The 19,874-nt window shown below is 38.0% G+C and overlaps 1 protein-coding gene across 2 annotated transcripts; it reads left to right on the forward strand.

Annotated features, from left to right (window-relative positions):
* The first annotated feature begins 146 nt into the window (after positions 1 to 146).
* On the forward strand, positions 147 to 18,792 carry nrap (nebulin-related anchoring protein). 2 transcript variants are annotated; one of them, XM_082151596.1, is made up of 44 exons: positions 147 to 930; positions 3,328 to 3,423; positions 3,627 to 3,721; positions 3,895 to 3,982; positions 5,056 to 5,160; positions 5,268 to 5,375; positions 5,508 to 5,612; positions 6,019 to 6,126; positions 6,216 to 6,320; positions 6,404 to 6,511; positions 6,594 to 6,701; positions 6,801 to 6,908; positions 7,142 to 7,258; positions 7,777 to 7,881; positions 8,007 to 8,114; positions 8,204 to 8,317; positions 8,506 to 8,604; positions 8,699 to 8,803; positions 8,919 to 9,026; positions 9,112 to 9,219; positions 9,350 to 9,547; positions 9,653 to 9,757; positions 9,893 to 9,991; positions 10,086 to 10,190; positions 10,298 to 10,405; positions 10,519 to 10,830; positions 10,920 to 11,024; positions 11,774 to 11,872; positions 11,990 to 12,094; positions 12,198 to 12,305; positions 12,386 to 12,499; positions 12,594 to 12,791; positions 12,901 to 13,005; positions 13,217 to 13,315; positions 13,402 to 13,506; positions 13,687 to 13,794; positions 13,989 to 14,300; positions 14,430 to 14,534; positions 14,952 to 15,050; positions 15,136 to 15,240; positions 15,920 to 16,027; positions 16,134 to 16,445; positions 16,680 to 16,832; positions 17,656 to 18,792. In XM_082151596.1, the coding sequence occupies exons 2-44, from the start codon at positions 3,352 to 3,354 to the stop codon at positions 18,001 to 18,003; spliced, it is 5,589 nt and encodes a 1,862-aa protein (XP_082007722.1). In that variant the 5' UTR covers positions 147 to 930; positions 3,328 to 3,351; the 3' UTR covers positions 18,004 to 18,792. The 2 variants fall into 2 exon arrangements, with proteins under 2 accessions (XP_082007722.1, XP_082007723.1); XM_082151597.1 differs by lacking the exon at positions 147 to 930 and having other exon boundaries at positions 1,030 to 3,423; positions 5,271 to 5,375.
* The last annotated feature ends 1,082 nt before the right edge of the window (positions 18,793 to 19,874 follow it).

A 19,874-nucleotide genomic window follows, 5' to 3' on the forward strand; every position in this document is an offset into this window, starting at 1 on the left:
GTGCGCTAACTTCCTGTAGAATATAATTCAAACAACTGAAAACATGATATTAGTCAGAAATAAACATTATTTATTTATAGATTTAAACGTATTTTATACATTACAATAATAATAATTATAATAATCGTGTGTGTTTGTGTTTGTGTGTGTGTGTGTGTTTGAGCAGGTGTTTTTATGTTATTGGCAAAACCCAATATTTCCGGATATCAAAGCTGGCGGGGGAACCATGGCGATGAACTTCCACACCTCTGTGGACTAATGCCCTGTCCTTTTGGTCTTGGCCACTTGAGAGCGCGTGCACGCGACAGGAATTAAGTGCGCGAGACTGTCCCATAGGAACGAACATGTTCAGTTCGAAGGGGACTGCAAACGGCGTAGGGGATAAGGGGACATCGATACTTCACTTCACAGGAAGTGCAGAGCGAAAATCAACCAACTGTCATTGTGCACCGCATCACCAGTCTGAACTAACTAACCACAGAGTAGAGCCGGTGGAAAATATTTTAAATTTAAATTTCTAACGGCTCTGAGTTTACGTATGCATTTGAGTAACGTTATTAATAAATATTGTTATTATTATACAAACTAGTCATAAAGTAGTCTAACAAACTAATACAATGTTTTGATTTTGATTTATTAGATAGGCTACGTGTTTTGTAGCCTATATATAGGCCTTTTACATGATTTTAAATTTGAAAGTGAAGTAAATTACAATATTTATTTAAGTTATATCATAATCTTTGATGACGTTGCAGGGCATTCCAATTGAGCGATTATTGTCAGCGAAGTCCAATTCAACTGATGTACCGTCCGTCTTCAGGGAGTAGGGAGCAGTGAACACTCACTGCTAGGGACCCTGTCGAATGGAACGCAGCTGCTCTACACTTCTTGCGGTCTTGACCACTTGAGAGCGCGTGCACGCGACAGGAAGTAAGTGCGCAAGACTGTCACATGTCTTAAAAATGCCAAAGTGCAGTGCCCTTAATGCACACTAAACCCACGAAACGCCATTCATGCATTATGTGCGGCAACCGTCTATGGCGGCAACTCGCGTGCCCCGAAATCGCGAGATGTAGAGGAAAACATTCCACTGTAAATTAAATTTATGAGATATTACATATAATTTGGTAGTAAAATGTACCAAATTATATGTAATATCAGCAAGTGTTGCACATTTTATTGGTGCAAAGATGAGTAGGCTATGTGTATTTTGTACAACATTTGCAACTTCTTTTTATCACATAATTAGAAGCACCACAATTTTAAAATTGTCTTCTGTTAGTTACAAAGCGACTACAGACATTTGGAAGTTTATTTTTAAATGCAAAGTATTGAAAATAAAAAAATAAGCTCTGTAAACACTTTATTTTTATTTTTTTGCAACACTATAAGTGTGTCCCATCGGATAATCAAAAGTTCTATACACACTTGCAGTCTTCACGTCCACTTGAACACTTGGGCCAGATACAGGTAATACGACATGTAGCCTAAGTAGGCTGTAAAGTGCAAAGACCGCAAGTGTGGGTATTTGGACAGGGCATAAAACTCCAATGACCACTGGATCACTCACATATAAGCGAACAGAACTGAAGTTCAGAAAACTCTTCCACAAAACTGATACAAATTATATGGTTGCAATCAAAAAAAAAAAAAAAAGAAAGAAAAGTGAAACAAATGGCTCAAAAGACTAAACAATTAAGGGGACATTTCTGTATAGGCTACATTTACGTTTATGTCGATGAATTTATAAAACCTTGATTTTATTTATTCATGTCGAGACATTCACTCATTTTGCACACCTTAAACCTCATCTATTTGCCTCTTATGAGAGAGTTACTTCTTCCAATCAGTGGCGTATGTAGCATCTGGTAGGCCTACTGTAGCCTATGCAGATGTGAATACCGAGGGGACCCGTTTAAATAAATTGCATATGGGCCCAGGGCTGTCTTGTTATGGCATTCCCTCCCATAGGTTTTTCATTAAATGCCAGCTGCATTATTTTACATCACTGGTCTAGGCCAATAGGTCTGAACTTGGCATTGAAGTTTGTTTTCCTTCTTATTAAAAAATGAATCTTCTCACATTTAATATGCAAATGTGCTATAAGGGTTACAGTTACATAGCTAATTGTTAATGGCTAAATTCAATTAGGTTTTCTAAATGTTGAGGGCCAATATTTACTAATAGGGCTAGGCTATATGTTGACACTATTAGCCTTCTTTTCATTAGGGATAATTTTACTTATATGTTTATTTTATTTAGAAATACAGAAAGTGACAAATTCAAAGTTGTTACGTTTAGGTATTGGGAAGGATTAAAAATGAAGAATATGGTCATGCAGAATAAGGCATTAATATGTGCTTTATACATACTAATAAACAGCCAACATCCTAAACTAATATCCTAAACTAAAGTGTTACCAACATCATCAACCAGACTAAAAATCAATACATTATCCCCATTAAATTTGAAGTAAATAAATACCTTTTTATCCCATAATGAGAAATAACCATGTGCCCATTTGAACAGCCTCTTCGTCCTCTGACCTTTGACTTTGGAAATAACTTTTTGTATTTTCAGAATACTTTTTTTAAAAACATTTATAACACCAATGACATGAAATAAAGGGACAGACATTCTAATTTATATTATAACATTAACAGTTATTTATATTATTAATTTTGTTTCGACTTGCAGTAATTAACCTATAGGAAAAACAAAATTAGTAAAAATTGTAAAACTGCAAATATTAGTCAAATATTTTATATTATTTCATAAAAGTATAGAAGGATGCATTTTATACAGGATTTCTGTTATATTTTAAATATTTGTAATGACTGTCAGTGGACATGTTTGTCACAATATTTTGAGAATGGCTTAATCATCTTAAAGTTATGTAGTATATAACAGCATGAACAATTCAATCTTATTTGAGAAATGACGGAAAGCTATGATATGCTTTTAGAAACTATAAAGCATTTCATAACACGTGCAATGGCCAATCTAGCCGTGACTTCATTCACCTATTTAGAGCATGTCTGAAGGCTCTGACTAATGTACTCAAAGAGAACAACACCGTGATCACAATTCAGTGACATCTCTCAATGTAACTGACAGCTGGTCAACCAGTCAGCTGACTGGCAACAGCTAAAAAGGGGCGGAACTCTGCACCCACTGACATTTACTAGACAGGGTCTCTGTCAGAGAGCAGATCTAAGTTTAACACAGGACAGAGATTGAGACACAAGTGGGCACAAGGGACTGTCTGGGAAGCCTCGCTTTCCTGTACTGACTGTTTTTACAAGTTGTTTTTATATTTCTCTGGAGTTGCCGGCTTAATTGGATACAATTATGAATGTTCAAAAGTGTGCCAGGTGCGGGTTTGTGGTGTACCCAGCGGAGAAGATCAATCTTATCGGTCAGGTAAGGCTTTACCACGTGTGTCTCAATTCCATAGATTATCATAATGAGATAATATATTTTAAAGTTAAGTCTATCCATGTTTTTTATGATGTGAGCAAGACTACTTTGGACCAATTAAATTGGACAGATTTTAAGGAGGAATTGTATTCAGTTCTTTTCATTTTCTCACGCTCTGCATGAAATATCCCTCTTTTCTTTTTCAGAATTGGCACAAATCATGTTTTCACTGTGAGGACTGTAAAATGGTTCTGACTGCCAATAATTTTGTCAGCCATCAGAAAAGGCCATACTGCCAAGTGTAAGTCTTTGAGTAATTTTTGGCTCGAATCTCATTTTTTAGTAACAATTAAGGCTCATTGTTTCAATAAGTCAGCATTATTTTTTCTTTGCGTCATGGCTGAAGGCATAATTTGCACAATTTGGCCCTTTCATGTGTTGAATTTATAATTATTTGTCTCTCATATCTCATAGGCATAATCCAAAGAACAACACTTTTACAAGTGTTTATGAGACCCCAGTCAACATCAATGCCAAGAAGCAATCTGTGGCAGCCAGTGAGGTGAGGCTTTGTTTACATCATAGACAACACAAAACACAACCAAACTTTATTCAGTCATATTTAGTTTTTCTGTAACATTGGGGAACAATTATTTGAGGGAGTACAAGCAAAAAAAATAAGGTAATGCTGTTAAATTGAGGTGTATTTCTATATAGAATATATTAAATATTTAGTAAGGCGTAATGTACAGTCAGTTGATCTTTATCACAAAATAACGGTGATTTATTTTGCGATAATGACCAGTTGACTGTACATTATCCCACTTATAACACGGCTTCTTAACAAATAAATGAAAAAATTGTGTAATAAGATCTGAATTGAAATTATTTTATTAGTTTACTTATGGAGACTTTAAAAATACTTGACTTTAAAGATATTTAAGCTCATTAACAGCTTTGAAACACAGGTATGCGCAAAGTTTTTAAATGAAATCAATGATAAATAAGTTCTTTAAACAATCATACAGATTCAGAGAAACTTTACAATTCAGCTTTTTAGGCTGCCTGGTGCTAAACTAGTGGTGGTCAGTGTATACTGTCTTACACTGATTTACAGGCAAAAGGTATTTAAAGAATTGAATATGGGTCATTTTGCTCGTAATACCCCCTATTGAGTCAGGTTAAAGTGTTGTTTTTAGGAGAGCTCAAAGGCCCTGGTGACTCTACAGGATTGGAATGAGAACTGCATCTCTCCAGTTATTTCTGTGGTGTGACATGATACTCTTCTCTGGCCTTCTTTATGTATTTGCTGTTTAAATTTATACCACATGAATATAGCCCACCTCTCTTCCTTTCTGGCTCCCTCTCTTTTTCTATATCTCTCTCTGTGGGATCCCCAGCTGGCCCTGTCTGTCACTGGGCTCTGCGATGATGGTCTTCAGAGTGACAAATTGCAAACCACCATACTTCCATTTCACATATATAATTTCATTTCATCACCAGAAAATGATCAAAAGACAGTGTAGAAAAAGACCAACTAGACCCACTGACGTTGCATATCTTTGAATATGACTTTGCTTGTGCTTATAGGAAGCTCACTGACAGCTCCATGTTTACATCCCTCTGGTTTTTTAGAATAGATATAGAGAAGAAGGGGAGCGTTTTATGTCCACTTTTCACTATGACATGAGATCAAAAGAAATCGAGCAAGCTCGTGCGGCCAGCCAGCTTGCCAGTCAGGTGAGTAACCCCCTGATAAAAAATATAGACTGTAGGAACAGAAATCCATTAAGTTTAAGTTTAGCCATGGACTTTAACATGTGACTGGTTTCTAATCTTTCTAAAAGCAGCAAGGTTACCAAACTGAATTTGTGGGCCAACAGTCATTTTACTCAGGCAGCGTTACCAGCCAGGAAATCGTACGTGTGACCCAGGCTCAGAAGACCATTAGTGACGTGAGTGGTCTGATTCAGACACAAAGGGCAAATGCTTTGATAAATGAGGCTATTATCCAGCATCAATAAATGGATAAATAATGATGATGTATTAAAAAAAAAAGTGACCTGACATGGTAATTTGGGCTGCAGGTGGAATACAAACGAGGCCATGAAGCGCGTGTGACGCAGTTTACCTCTGTAGCAGACACACCTGAGATGATACATGCCAAGACTGGAGTCTCATTGGCCAGTGATGTAAGGACAAATTTCCAAAGTGACCTTTGACACTGAAATGGCATGCATGGTTTTAAGAATTCAAGAATCTTTACAACATTTTTGTGAGCTTGGTATAGTATTTCATAAATTCTTTGTCATATTTCTAATGACGATTGATCAAATCCTAATTATATTATAATATAATATATTGTAAGTATACTAAATGCAACCTTTTAGTATGTTAGATTAAAACGTAACATTTTAGACATGAGTTCCAAAAACTTTAAATGAAAATTTCCTTAAACTGCGTTGTACCGAATGTTACAGTGGCCACTGAGGCTAAATCCATTGTGCATAGGTTCAAATCTTACCCCTGTTTATGGGATAATTAGTCATTGGACACATTTTGTGTTTCTTATCTGTGATGTGTTATGTTGATTTACAGGTGAAATACACAGAAGAATATGAACAATCTAAAGGAAAGGGCAGTTTTCCAGCCATGATCACTCCAGGATATGAAATGGCAAAGAAAGCCAATACACTGGCTAGCAATGTAAGCAAAACGGTTCTGTTGCAAAAAGAGTGCAGTTTCTTTCCTACCAGGTCCAGTATGAGTTTATTATTCCTTACTTTTTTATTTAGTTGGAGTATAAGAAAGGCCATGAAGAACGAGTGTCAAAGTACACCGCTGTTACGGATACTCCTGACGTACTTTTAGCTAAAAATCAAGGGAAGATCGTCAGTGATGTAAGTGAATAGAATCTTGAAAATTCTTTGTGGCTGAATACTCTTCTTATATCCTCATTTTGTGTCTCCTTCCATGAAAACAGTATGTCTACACTGAAGGCTATGAACAGCAGAGGGGCAAAGGCAGTTTTCCTGCCCACTTCACTCCTGGATACCAGGTGGCCAAAAAAGCAGGCGAGATGGCCAGCAAAGTAAGTTTCCAAATGTGCGATCGCATGGAAATGCCAGCTGCGTGTGCGTGATAGATGTAAAATCAGTGTTGTTTTCGTGCAGGTGAAATATCAACAGAAATATGAGCAGGAGATTAAGGGCAAGGCCAGCACTGAAGCCGGGGCTGCGGAATTTGCTTTGGCCAGAGAGAATGCAGAAAACTTCAGTCAGGTGATACAGTGCTCTCTTGCACATACAGTACCTTTGGTTTACATCCTATGTGGTTACATCATTGCACATGGTTATACTAAACGTCTCTAATTCCTTTAGCATGCCTATACTGAGGAATATGAACAGCAAAAGGGCAAGGGCAGCTTCCCCGCTATGATTACCCCTGGATACCAGATGGCCAAGAGAGCCCATGACATGGCCAGTGATGTGAGTATCACCACTCCTGAAGTGGTCTGTCATGTATGTCACTCTAGAGGCATCAAAAGGACATATTTAGACTTACTGACTGTCTAAATGACTGATTGTGTATGTTCTCTCATGTCACAGGAATTCATCCTGACAGATGAATACAAGCTTCCTGTAGAGTAGATTGAGCTCTTTCTGGTATTGTTGTGTTTGAACACCTTCCTTACCCCCCTCTCTCCATTTTTAACCTGCAGCTGAAATACAAGAAGGATTTGAAGAAGATGAAGGGATCTTCTGCATACCACACTTTAAACACAGAGGACAACCTGACTCTGAAGAGTGCACGCAAGATCAACAAGCTTATGAGCGAGGTGAGTGACATATGGCCTTGGTCAATTGCTTAAATATGTTGAGAAGAGGTACAGGAGAATAGATGGAGGGCATTCTAATTTGAATAGACATTTACTATCTCCAGTTAAAAATATTTAGAAAAAGCCTTGATTAGTTAGCTGTAGATTTGTAACATGGCCTTCTGAGGCATTTTAGGATGCACAAGTGCGAAAAGAGAAAGAGAGGATCAGTGAACTCATATGTCATCGGCTTAGCCAGACATAACGTCTCCACACCTGCATTCCCCACATCCCATGAGCCCTCCTATTGAGCCCAGCCACCCACAGACATAAACAAAGAGAACACGCAAGCCCAGGGGCCACATCATCATTCTATTTTGACCCTCTCACTCGACCAGTAGATATTTCTGCATGCCACAGTGTATGCCTGATGATACCATCCTACCCTGATTTACAAGCAAATGTCAAAAGGGCACATGGTTTTCTGTGATAGAGACTTAAAATTGCCTATGTGACCCAGACATCCTCCCATTATACAGGTTGAATATAAGAAGGACCTTGAGAACACAAAAGGCCACAGCATCAACTACTGTGAGACGCCACAGTTCAAGAATGCGTCAAAGATCGCCAAGTATACCAGTGATGTGAGTGCCTCATCAATGATGTGACTGCTAACCCAAAGAATGACTACATATTCTATATTTAAGGTGTTGCTGTGCTGGGCACTTTTGTGCAGTCATATGCAAGCTCATTCACTCTGTGTTTGCAGAATAAATACAAAGAGAATTACACCAATCACATGAAGGGCCACTATGAGGGGGGTGGCATCGACAAACAGACCATGCATGCTATGAACGTCAGAAAGCTTGCCAGTGATGTAAGAATTTTTTTTTTCTCTCCTATTTTGTTTTATTCCCAGGCATAGAGTAGTGTGCTTACATATTCTCTAATACCATTTGATTTCAGATTTCCTACAAATCAGAATATGAGCAGGAGAAGAATGTGCAGGGTGAGTACAACTATCCAGCCACCATCACCCCATCCTATCAGTCACAGAAAAAACTGGAGCCGCTCAAAGATGTAAGTCTGTCATTCTTGTTGCTGCTATAAACTTAAACCTCCTGTATTAGAATGTATTGAATTTGTCATTCAGTAATAATGCCAACCTTAATTGCTTGAACAGTGCTGCGTTAGCCTTACAAATGATCTTCTTTACGCTTGTAAACATGCAAGCTAATCTAAATGGATGTCCTTTTTCTCCCACTCAGAAAAACTATAGACAACATATCGACAAGCTGAAATTCAGCCAGGTTACGGACACTCCTGACATTGTGCAAGCCAGAATCAATGCTCATCAGCTTAGCAATGTAAGCATCAATTGTCCTTTTCATTGAGTGTTTAAGTGAATTTAATACAACATATCTACAGTAAGCCTCACATATAATCTCTCTCTCATTAAAGCTGAACTACAAAGCCAACTATGAGAAGACAAAGACACAGTATACATTATCTCAAGATACACCAGAACTTAAGAAGGCAAAAGCCAATGCAGAACTTGTCAGTGATGTAAGGCTATGCTCACACACATTCCAGAGCCTTGGCACATTATTTGTTCTCCATATATAAATAGTTTACTAGTGTTGACTGCAATGTTAAGCACTTTCTTTCTGCACGTTCACAGATCAAATACAAAGAAAACTGGGAGAAGAACAAATCCAAAGCATGTGATATCGGCCTGGATACTCTGACACTCAAAGCTGCCAAAGCCTCTCGAGACCTGGCTAGTGATGTAAGAATCAAATGTTCAATGTTAAAATGTAAAACTTCATTCAAATTTGTTTTCTTGGATTGATTTGATTTCTTGGGCCGTACAGATCAAGTATAAGGAGTCATATACAAAGAACAAGGACAAAGCCATTGGAATGGATGTGAGTGACTCTAAAACACTGCACTCCCTTCAGGTGGCCAAGCTTAGCAGCGAGGTAAATCTGAGTAGCCAAATTCAGGTTAAGTTAAACAAAACTGTATTTTTCCCATTAACATGAGTGCTCAATCTAAGATTCTTCAAATACTATAGCCTAAACAAAAAACAATAACATTTCTGTGCTATAGGTCGCTTATAAAAAGGGTTCTAAGGAGACTCAATCCAAGTTCCACCTTCCTTTGGACATGGTGAATCTGAGTCATGCTAAAAAGGCTCAGGCCCTGGCGAGTGATTTGGACTACAGGACGAAGTTACACGATTACACCGTCCTGCCTGATGACATGAAAGTGCAGCAAGCTAAGAAAGCTTACCAACTGCAGAGTGATGTAAGAAGACGAAAGCGTGTCTATATGCAAGAACAGAGTAGAATGATACAGATAATGGGCATTCATTTATGCATGCTAAATGGATATTTGTTTTGGCTCTTTTAGAACAAGTACCGATCAGACCTGACCTGGATGAAAGGAGTCGGATGGGAGGCTGATGGCTGCCTGGATGTGGAACAAGCCAAGAAGGCAGGAGAACTACTCAGTGAGGTTGGTGATTACAAAATGTGTATTCCATACTGTTTAGACTCGCATAGTCAGTCATAAGTATTTCCCTAGGCTTTTTAACAGTAAAAAAAACATCCTGGTAAATTTATCCTGCTACATTTTTTCACCTCTATACAGAAAAATTATCGGCAGAAGGTGGACGGTGTGAAATTCACACAAGTGGCAGACACTCCTTCCATCATACATGCCAAGAAGAGCCAGGAACTACAGAGTGGCGTAAGATACGATCAATCTGATTGAATATGTATCTCCTCAGTGGACATTTAACTGGAGTCCTATCTGAGATTGGTTGGTGTTTTCTCATCCTCAGCTGACGTACAAGGCGGGCACTGAGCAGACAATGCACCAGTACACTATGAGCAAAGATGAGCCTCTCTTCAAGCAAGCCAAAGCTAATGCAAAGCTTCTCAGTGGGGTATGAAATGAATCACATGAAACTGTACTTATGTTGCACCAATAACCTGCACACAAACTAACAACCCACCGCCTGCTTTTAATCAACGTTACATTGGTAATTTTCAGAAAACATATAAGGGTATTTGGGAAGAGCAGAGAGAGAAGGGTTTTGAGCTAGGCCTGGACACACTTTCCATTCTTGCAGCCAAAACAACAAGAGATCTCGCCAGTGATGTGAGTGACCAAACACTCTACTGATACACATGACTCACTTGGCACTTAACTAGACACTGGAATCTTAAGTATCGTGACTTATAGTCTAATCTCCTGATATTCCATTTATGTAGGTGAAGTACAAGCAAGAATATGAGATGACAAAAGGGAAGATGATTGGTGTGAAGACTGTGTCAGGTGATTCTCAGATGGCCCATTCGGCCCAGGCCACCAAACTCCAGAGTGGCCTCAACTACAAGAAAAAGTATGAAGACACCAAGACCAAATACAGTTCCTTACTCGATATGATGACCCTCACCCATGCCAAGAAAGCCCAGGAACTGGCCACTGAACAAAACTACAAAACCTTCTTACACAAATACACCCTCCTGCCCAGTGATATGAAACTGGAATGGGCCAAGAAAGCATATGGCCAACAGAGTGATGTAAGAGCCCAGCATTCAATTGAATGGCTTGTAAAGCCAATGACTTGTAAAGCTACAGTAAATGCAAAAAAACATTGTTTTCTTCACAGAAAAAGTATCGCTCTGACCTGAACTGGATGAAAGGGGTAGGATGGGAGACCACTGGATCACTTGATATACAACAGGCCAGAAAAGCTACAGATTTAGCCAGCGAGGTACAGATCAGCCTCTCATGAACGTGACCAACCATACACACTAAATGTCATAGTTCAAATAACTTAAGTGAGTCACTAGATTCCTAGGTCATCTGTAGGACTCTCCAAAAAAAATTAAAGTGGAGTACCACTTGGAGAATAGTTATGTAATGCTTGCATAGCGAATAGCTTAAGCAATAGGTGAATGGTTGGGGTTATATTTAGCAGAGAATATATCTGCTAAACTATACAAAGTGCTCGGTTCATTAGCACTTTGTATAGTTTATTAAGAACCCTTGTCTCAGCAAACATGGCTGAGAACTATATTAAATATAGGCATATATCTTCAACTAATACAGTAGTTGAGTATTTTACTAAAGAAGAGTTATTTTATATACTAATTTACTAAATAATATTTTTGTTTAAATTTTAACCTGGGAATAAACTGAAGGTTTTAAGACTTTGAAAAATGTACAGCAGAGAAACATTATGATTTTAAGTGCTGCTGTTAGGCTCCTCCATGAATATTATTAGATGCACTTACTTTGAGTTTAGATGTCAGACTCAGCTAAGATAAAAAAGCATATGCTTAGGGGTTAACACTTAAATTATGCATGTGTTAAAAGCTATTATGAAATGACTGAAGCAAATCGTCCTTGAAATGAAAGACCTTGAGGGCTGTACACCCAAGAGACAGTTCAGACAATAAATTTAAAACACATTTATCTCCCAGCACTGAAAGTCAATATAAATCTTTGTATATGTTCCAGAAAAAATACAGACAGAATGTGAGCGCTCTGAAGTACACCAGTGTGGAGGATACACCAGAGATGGTCCAGGCCAAAATCAGCAGCAAACTGGTTCTTGATGTACGTCTTTTCTATGAATCAGTATTTAAATCTATGAATTGAATTCTGTGACAATTGTTAAAAGAGAGGAGAAAATGTTGCATTTTTTCTTCATGTATGTGATCTTCATGTCAACAGAGATTATACAGAAAGAAAGGAGAGAATGAAATGCACAAGTACACATTGATTGGAGATATTCCAGAGCATGTGCAGGCTAAGATCAATGCCATGAACATCAGTGAGGTGAGAATCCATTACACACACTGCTGTTTCTGTTTCAGTAGCTATTAAAAACATGCACAAACAATTGAATTTCCACATTAAGTAGAATTCTTTTTTTACATAGTCACGTTACAAAGAGTCCTGGACAAAGATTAAAGATGGTGGCTACAAGTTGCGCTTGGATGCAATTCCATTCCAAGCAGCCAAATCGTCTACAGAAATCCTTAGTGATGTGAGTATTTTGTACACAATAGGGATGAACTACAGTTTCTGTTGTCCTTTTATCTAACTGTATAAAATGTTTACCTCCAGCAAAAGTACAAGGCACAGTTTGAGAAGACAAAAGGGAAGATGATTGGGCTAAAGGGACTACAGGATGACATAAACATTGCTCACTCTGTGCATGCCACAAATATACAAAGTGATGTGAGTATTCCAGCAAGGAGACAACCATGAAGTACCATGAATGTGAGTTTGAGAGGTCATGCTCAAGCAATTGATCAACTTTCTCTCTCCTTAGCTCAAATACAAAAAAGACTCTTCTAAGTCACATTCTCAGTTCCATCTACCAATGGATATGCTAGACGTGCTCCATGCTAAGAATGCTCAGTCTCTGATTAGTGATCAGGACTACAGACTTACATTACACAAGTACACAACACTGCCCGATGACCTCAAAGTGCAGGCTGCCAAGAAAGCATATGAACTGCAGAGTGAGGTAATGTCTTATTCAGTGCATTTCCACTAGTATGGTTACCAATACTCATTGCTCCACAGAATGCCTCTGAAAGTCGAGTGCTCTTGAACATACTGTGTTTATACAACAGAAACTCTACCGCTCTGATCTGAACTACCTTCGTGGTGCGGCCTGGATTGCCACCGGTGCCTTACAGATTGAAGGATCCAAACGGGCCACAGATCTAATCAGTGAGGTATGAATGGCTATTTAAATTTCAACACTTTGATCCAGCATGGTCATCTGCACTGCTGTTCAAAAGTTATGGGCTCATTAAGATTTTATTTTAATGAAATTAAAACTTTTATAACAATTGTACCATCTCCAAACTTTTGAACAGTAGGGAATGTATTTATAAGTGTATTTTAAGTCACATTATAAATGTATTTATTTCTGTTGCCTAACAGAAAAAGTATCGCCAACAACCCTACTCTTTTAAACACACATCTGTCACGGATTCTCCGGATATTGTGCATGCAAAGACCAGTAGCAAGATCAATAATGAGGTAGGAGGACATGCAATATTGTCTCTGTGTTTTGTGATTTGCAGTGAAAGAGGGATTATAATGTCTTGTGGTCTGATATTATTTAGCGCTTGTACAAAGAAAAGGGAGAGAACTTCAAGCACAACTACACCATTACTGCTGAGCGACCTGAAATCACCCAGGCCAAGATTAACGCTGCTAACTTCAGTGATGTAAGATGAGCCTTCCAACTCTAATTTTGTGTTTATGGATATTGCTACATCATAAAATCCACTATTCTTAACCGAAGTTGATAGCTCACTTTAAAGATATTCTAAGGAGGAATTTATTCAAATGAACTTGCATGCAAGACCATAAAGACAAAAGTTTTAACATTTTCTGTTTTATTTCAGGTTAAGTACAAGGAGTCATGGAATGTGCTAAGAGCTCAGGGTTATAAACTCACCATGAAGGATATCCCCTTCCAGGCTGCAAAAGCATCCACCAGCATTGCTAGCGATGTAAGATTACACTCTCTAAATGTATACACATTTATGGGCAAAAACAGCTCTGATAAACTCATGCATTTATATATACTGTACATAAGCAATCATGCCGCCAAGTTTGTGCTGAACAGCATATTCTAGATGTACATATTCATCCATAATCATTATGTTCATCCAGTTGAACATATTCACCTCCTTTGCCTTGATAGGTTCAATACAAGCACAGCCATGTATTGGAGAAGGGCAAGCACATCGGAGCTCGTAGCCTTCTGGAGGACTCGCACCTCATGCATTGCATGGAGATGGGTCGTCTTCACAGTGACCAGCATTATCGCAAAGACGCTGTGTCCACCAGCGGCCAGTATCAGCTGCCTCTGGACATGGTGAACTTGGTTCAAGCCAAGAAAGCCCAGGCCTTAGCCAGCGACCAGGATTACAAGACTCGCATCCACTCTTACACAGTCCTACCTGATGATATAAAGGTGCAGTGGGCCAAAAAGGCATATGACCTGCAGAGCCAGGTGAGAATGAGTAAGGCCATAAAATATTAAGATCCTGATCTTTAGTTTTGGATTTATACCATAAAGGAGTGACAGGGCAAAGCATCTCAATACAATCATTAAAATCTCATCTTCTTTGTCTATTCAAAGAATGTATACAAATCAGATCTGAACTTCATGAAGGGAGTGGCCTGGGATTCAGCAGGCGCACCCCAGATGGAGTCTGCAAAGAAAGCCGGAGAGCTCATTAGTGATGTAAGTTGCACTTCAATTCAACATGAATCAAATGACCCTATTTACTTTCTTAACGCAATTTCCTGGTCTTATGGTGAATTAATCACCCATGCACATTATTCCAAAATGTAAAAAATGCCGCTGTAACCTATGCTGACATCCGTTAGGCCAGACATCAAACAGGCTATTGGGTAAATTGAACTATTTTAGATTTGGAGACATTCTTGTATGGAACACCTACTTTTCACACTCCAATCAATTATCAAGGATTTTTCCCCCCCTTTTAAATACCCTGCTTCAAACATATTATTGAAATGAAAACAGAAATAAAATGGGTTGCGAGTGGGGTTTCATGTTTATATTCGTAATTTTGCCAGCATACTTTGATAAAATCACGGTTAATAACAAAATGCTTTTCTTCATCGTTACCCTCTGTAGAAGAAGTACCGTCAACATCCTGACAGTCTGAAGTACACTCAAATTGCTGATTCACCAGATATCATCCATGCAAAGAACAGCTACATGCAGTGTAGTGAGGTAAGCGTTCATCCAGCATGCTTATTTCAATGTGTGTGTAGGCAGTGATTGTGAAGTGAATAACACAACTTTTATCCTGTTTCAGAGGATGTACAAGTCTGGAGACTCTGATTCTATGCACAAATACACATTACACTCTGATCATCCTGACTTCATCAGAGCAAAGATCAATGCTCAGCAAATTAGCAATGTAAGGGTCTCTTATTAGAGGTATCTCAGTATCTCTGAAAGAAGTCTCTAATGCTCACCAAGGCTGCATTTATTTGATCAAAAATACAGTAAAACAGTATTATTGTGAAATATTGATATTGATAAATATTGTTTTCTGTTTTAATATATTTTTAAATATCATTTATTCTTGTGATGGTAACGCTGAATTTTCAGCATCATTACTTCGGTCTTCTGTGTCACACGATCCTTCAGAAATCATTCTAATATGCTGATTTGGTGCTCAAGAAACGTTTATTATTATTATTAATGTTAAAAACTGTTTTTGCTGCATAATATTTTTGTGGAAACAACTGTTTTCAACATCGATAATAATAATAATAAATGTTTCTTGACCAGCAAATCAGCTTATTCTACTGATTTCTGAAAGAATCATGTGGCACTGAAGACTGGAGTAATGATGCTGAAAATTCAGCTTTTTATCACCACAGGAATAATTTACATTTTAAAATATATTAAAATAGAAAACAGTTTTAAATTGTAATAATATTTCGCAATATCACCTTTTTACTGTACTTTTGATCAAATAAATGTAGCCTTGGTGAGCATGAGATTACATTAAAAAAAGATTTTGAACATTTCAATGATATTGTACATCCTTTAATATTGTCTATGCTCTTTTTTTCTCTTTTTCTTTGCAGAAAGTGTATAAAACATCAGGTGAGCAGGTGAAGTCTGCAGGTTATGACTTCAGGTTGGACGCCATTCCCTTTCAGACAGCCAAGGCATCTAGAGAAATTGCTAGTGATGTAAGTTGTAATCAAAATGTTTATCTGCCAAATTGTGTACTATTTCATTAAGTAAAACCCAACTTCAAAATTTTTATTTAACATATATTGTACCATTGCTTCTCAGTTCCGCTATAAGGAGGCATTTGTCAAAGATAAGGGCCATCAGGTGGGCCTTCTCAGCGTTGAGGATGACCCCAAGATGAAACACTCATTGGCTGTAGGGAAGCTCCAGAGCAACAACTTGTACAAGAAGCAGTCCCAGGAGACACGCTCTCAGTTTAAGATCCATGCCGACCAGCCTGATTTCCAGCATGCTAAGAAGAGCCAGGCTCAGTTCAGCAATGTCAACTATCGCCAGCATCTCCATGACTACACCTGTGATTCTAATCAGCTCAACGTCAAACACGCTAAACAAGCCTACCAGCTGCAGAGCGATGTGAGTTTGGGGATTATTAAATGTTGTGAAGAACTGGATTGATGCCATTGTATGCCAATGTCTCTGATGACATGTGGTTGACATGAGACACTATGCATGTGAAAATATGAACTTGCAGTGACTTGGTAGCAATATATGCCAAAAGTTTCTCAGATTACATTATTTTGACAAATGAATTGTTCTCATAGTTGTCCTCGTGTAGCAAGTTTAATGGTCCTGACTCTGTGGTTGCAGGTCAACTACAAATCAGATCTGAACTGGATTAAAGGTGTGGGCTGGACCCCACCAGGCTCTCATAAGGTAGAAATGGCCCGCCGTGCCGCAGAACTGGGCCTTGCTGAAGGAGTGACCACTGATGAGGCTATCGCCCAGTATCAGCATCTAATGGTGAGACAGAACTCTACATCACAGTATTACTTATCTGAAGATATCTGAATAGGATCATTTGCTCTGTTTCAAACCCTAGTGAGCAGCATTGTGAGCATCCTAAGCATCATGAAACCTCATAAGTGATCGTTTTGGAGCACAAGCTAAACAAATAGCACCGATGATGTGACTGTGAATTGATTTCAATAGAGTTAGGATGTTAGCATGTTACTAACCTAATAGTACAATACTTTAAGAATAAAAATACATAACATACACAAATATTGTACATAATATATATATATTTTTTTTTGACACATTTAGTATTTAATTAAATTTAAGCCGTAGTGAAACTTAAGTAGCGACATTCAAAAATGGAGGCAGATGAACACAAGCTTTCAGGGGCGGGGTTTAAGTGGACTAAATTATTGGAAAAGTGCTGCATACATCACTTGAGAGAAGATTAAAAGTTTTTTGTTCACAATAATTGTTCACAATAAGATTTAGAAAATAGATACAATTTCATTTAATGTGGACTTTAAACGTTTATTTATAAAAAATAATTTCTATCTATCCAAAAATAATCCATCATTTGGATACTGAGGTTGTCGTAGTGTATTATGGGATACTGCTTTAGAATGTATTTATTATTTATAAAACAAGGTATCTTTGGAGGCATATTAAGTTTTAGCTATGGTCTTCAAATCAGGAGTGCGCCTTCAAATGGCAGTGCACTAGGTTTTGGAACAGAGCAGTTGTCATGCTTTTAAAAAAATTACCACATTACCAACTTGACTCTATTTCCTCTCTCCATAATGCATTTGATCATTTTCTTCTGTCTCAGATGCTCAAGAGACAGCAGGAGTTCCAGGAGCAACAGCAATCCACCACAGAGCAGACGGAGACCACAAATGAGTTCCAGCAGCCAGGAGTCAATCCTGATGCTATGGAGATCCTCCACGTCAAGAGGAAGAAGACTATTCACACCACATTCAAGCAGGCCAAGACCACAAAATCCATCACGTCACAGTCTGTTGCTTCCCATTCAACCACAAGTCAGTCTATCACCAACCAGTCCTCCAAGAAACAATCCATTATGAGCCAGTCTCATGCTGATGAATCCACCGCAAGACAGATGATTGAAAACCAGGCCATTACAGATCAGGCTGCTGCTAAGTCAGGAACAATGTAATCTGTCATTAGTGTCTTCCTTACTTTTTTTTTTTTTTTTTTATCTAATTTATGAACATCATGTAGATCCTGATGTTCTCTGATTGTATTTTTAATTGATCCATAAATGAGGGATATTTAGATGAAAGCTATAGGTGAAAAGTGAACTTGAAGATGGTTAAAGTAAGTGCAGACTGTAAACAGTGAAAATCATGGTTGATTTTATTTTTATTATGGTTTAATGAAGGTGATTGTAGTTATTGTTACGAAAATATATCAAACAAAGCTGCATGTATGGACAATGTATGTTAAGAATAAGGCTGAGCGTGATTTTGGAGAAGTGCCCTCACACTGTTTAAGAGTAAGATCCATGTACCTCTTGTGGATTTGATAGTCATTTATGTTTGATATATTGGATATATTGTATGTCTATCAAGTTGCGCTTTATGAGGAAGCCCCACAATTCAGAATTTTAAGTGTGAATTAAGACACATAATAATAATAAAAGTTTTTGTTTCAAATGTCCTTCATAAAACATCTCACCTTTTTAACAATCTTGAGCACTAGAGGGCAGTCACAGACAGTTTTATTGTGTTGATAGTTGATAGTCTTGTTATAGACTTTTGTTTGAGGAAGGACTTCTCTGTTTAATGATAGATAGATGGATGGATGGATGGATCACTGTAAAAGCTGTAAAATAGCGGTATTCCTCCTGGCAGTTTGGAGGAACTGCTCAGCGGGGCCTCACTGATATTGCTGGGACATAATGAAAATCAGTTTAAGCAAATAAATCATGTTTATTTTCTTGCTTTTCCAATGCAAGTGTTGACCCATAATGCCTAAAGCAGAGGTGCTGAACAACTGTTGTGAAGGAACTGGTGATGGTTAGTCCATGGGAACACTTGTGAAGGCTGATGCGAGTTCACAGATGAGTTCTGGGCATTGGACTATTGGAATTGGTTACGGGAATCGGTGGAAAAACTCTCAAAAGAAAAAAATAGGTCAATTCACTTCAAATGCTGCATTATAGCATAATATGGAATAAAAACAGTTTTCTGGTTAATACATGATGCTTACTTTAACTTCAAGCACTATTATAGTAATCATGTTCATACAATATATCTATAGGATTAGAACAGCTGGGTTTTCTAAATGCATCTTTCTAATTATGACAATTTTTGCAATTAGTGCACATTTTGCATGCATATAAAAGCAGAAATGTTGCGTCAAGTGTTTTAAAGAAAGAAAAGCAAAAAGCAAAAATCAAAGAAAAAGCAGCATCCCCTCAGACAAACTTGCTCAGGAAAGAGGAGAGCCTGACATCTCTAAAGAAAGCTTTGAGTAATGTGACCATTTTTCCTAGAGAAAAGAACTGCCAGTGAGTCAGTGGGTTTGTGGTCAGAGTGGTAGTAAAATCATCTACTGAATGTGTGCAGTCATCATTCCGCCGCCCTGTTTAATTTGGTGTCAGCAAACCCCTTGTCACCCAAGTTTCTTTATGCATCTCACTGGACCTTTAATAGTGAATTTCTATTGCTTTTGTGCTTACTACTTTACAAACACACAAGTGTGATTAGAGTCAATACAGGGAGCTGGACATGAATTTCGCTAATGCAAACCTGATTGAAAAAGGTTGGCTCACAAAGGCAAATGTGCACTGATGTTTCTGGTATTTCTCTGAAATGAAGGCCTTGATCTGAACTAGTTTAAACAGAAGTTTTATGATCTTTCGTGATAGAGATCAATTTCTAAATTCATAACATAACCAGGGCAAACCAAGAGCATCAGCCACTTGGCTGTCTTTAGTTTGCTTTTGCAAAGAACATGAATGTTCCAAAGATCTTAGGAAACACTGCCTAACCCTTTGAGTATGGTTTACACATGTTGTAAATT

The sequence above is a fragment of the Leuciscus leuciscus genome, assembly GCF_965113295.1.
Source record: "Leuciscus leuciscus genome assembly, chromosome: 21".
NCBI classification, from domain to species: Eukaryota; Metazoa; Chordata; class Actinopteri; order Cypriniformes; family Leuciscidae; genus Leuciscus; species Leuciscus leuciscus.

Coding starts and splice junctions, on each gene's coding strand:
- nrap (XM_082151596.1), top strand. CDS start 3,352: ATGAATGTTCAAAAGTGTGCCAGGTGCGGGTTTGTGGTGTACCCAGCG. Junction 8,318..8,505: donor AACTGGAGCCGCTCAAAGAT/GTAAGTCTGTCA, acceptor TCTCCCACTCAG/AAAAACTATAGACAACATAT. Junction 9,220..9,349: donor TGGCCAAGCTTAGCAGCGAG/GTAAATCTGAGT, acceptor TCTGTGCTATAG/GTCGCTTATAAAAAGGGTTC.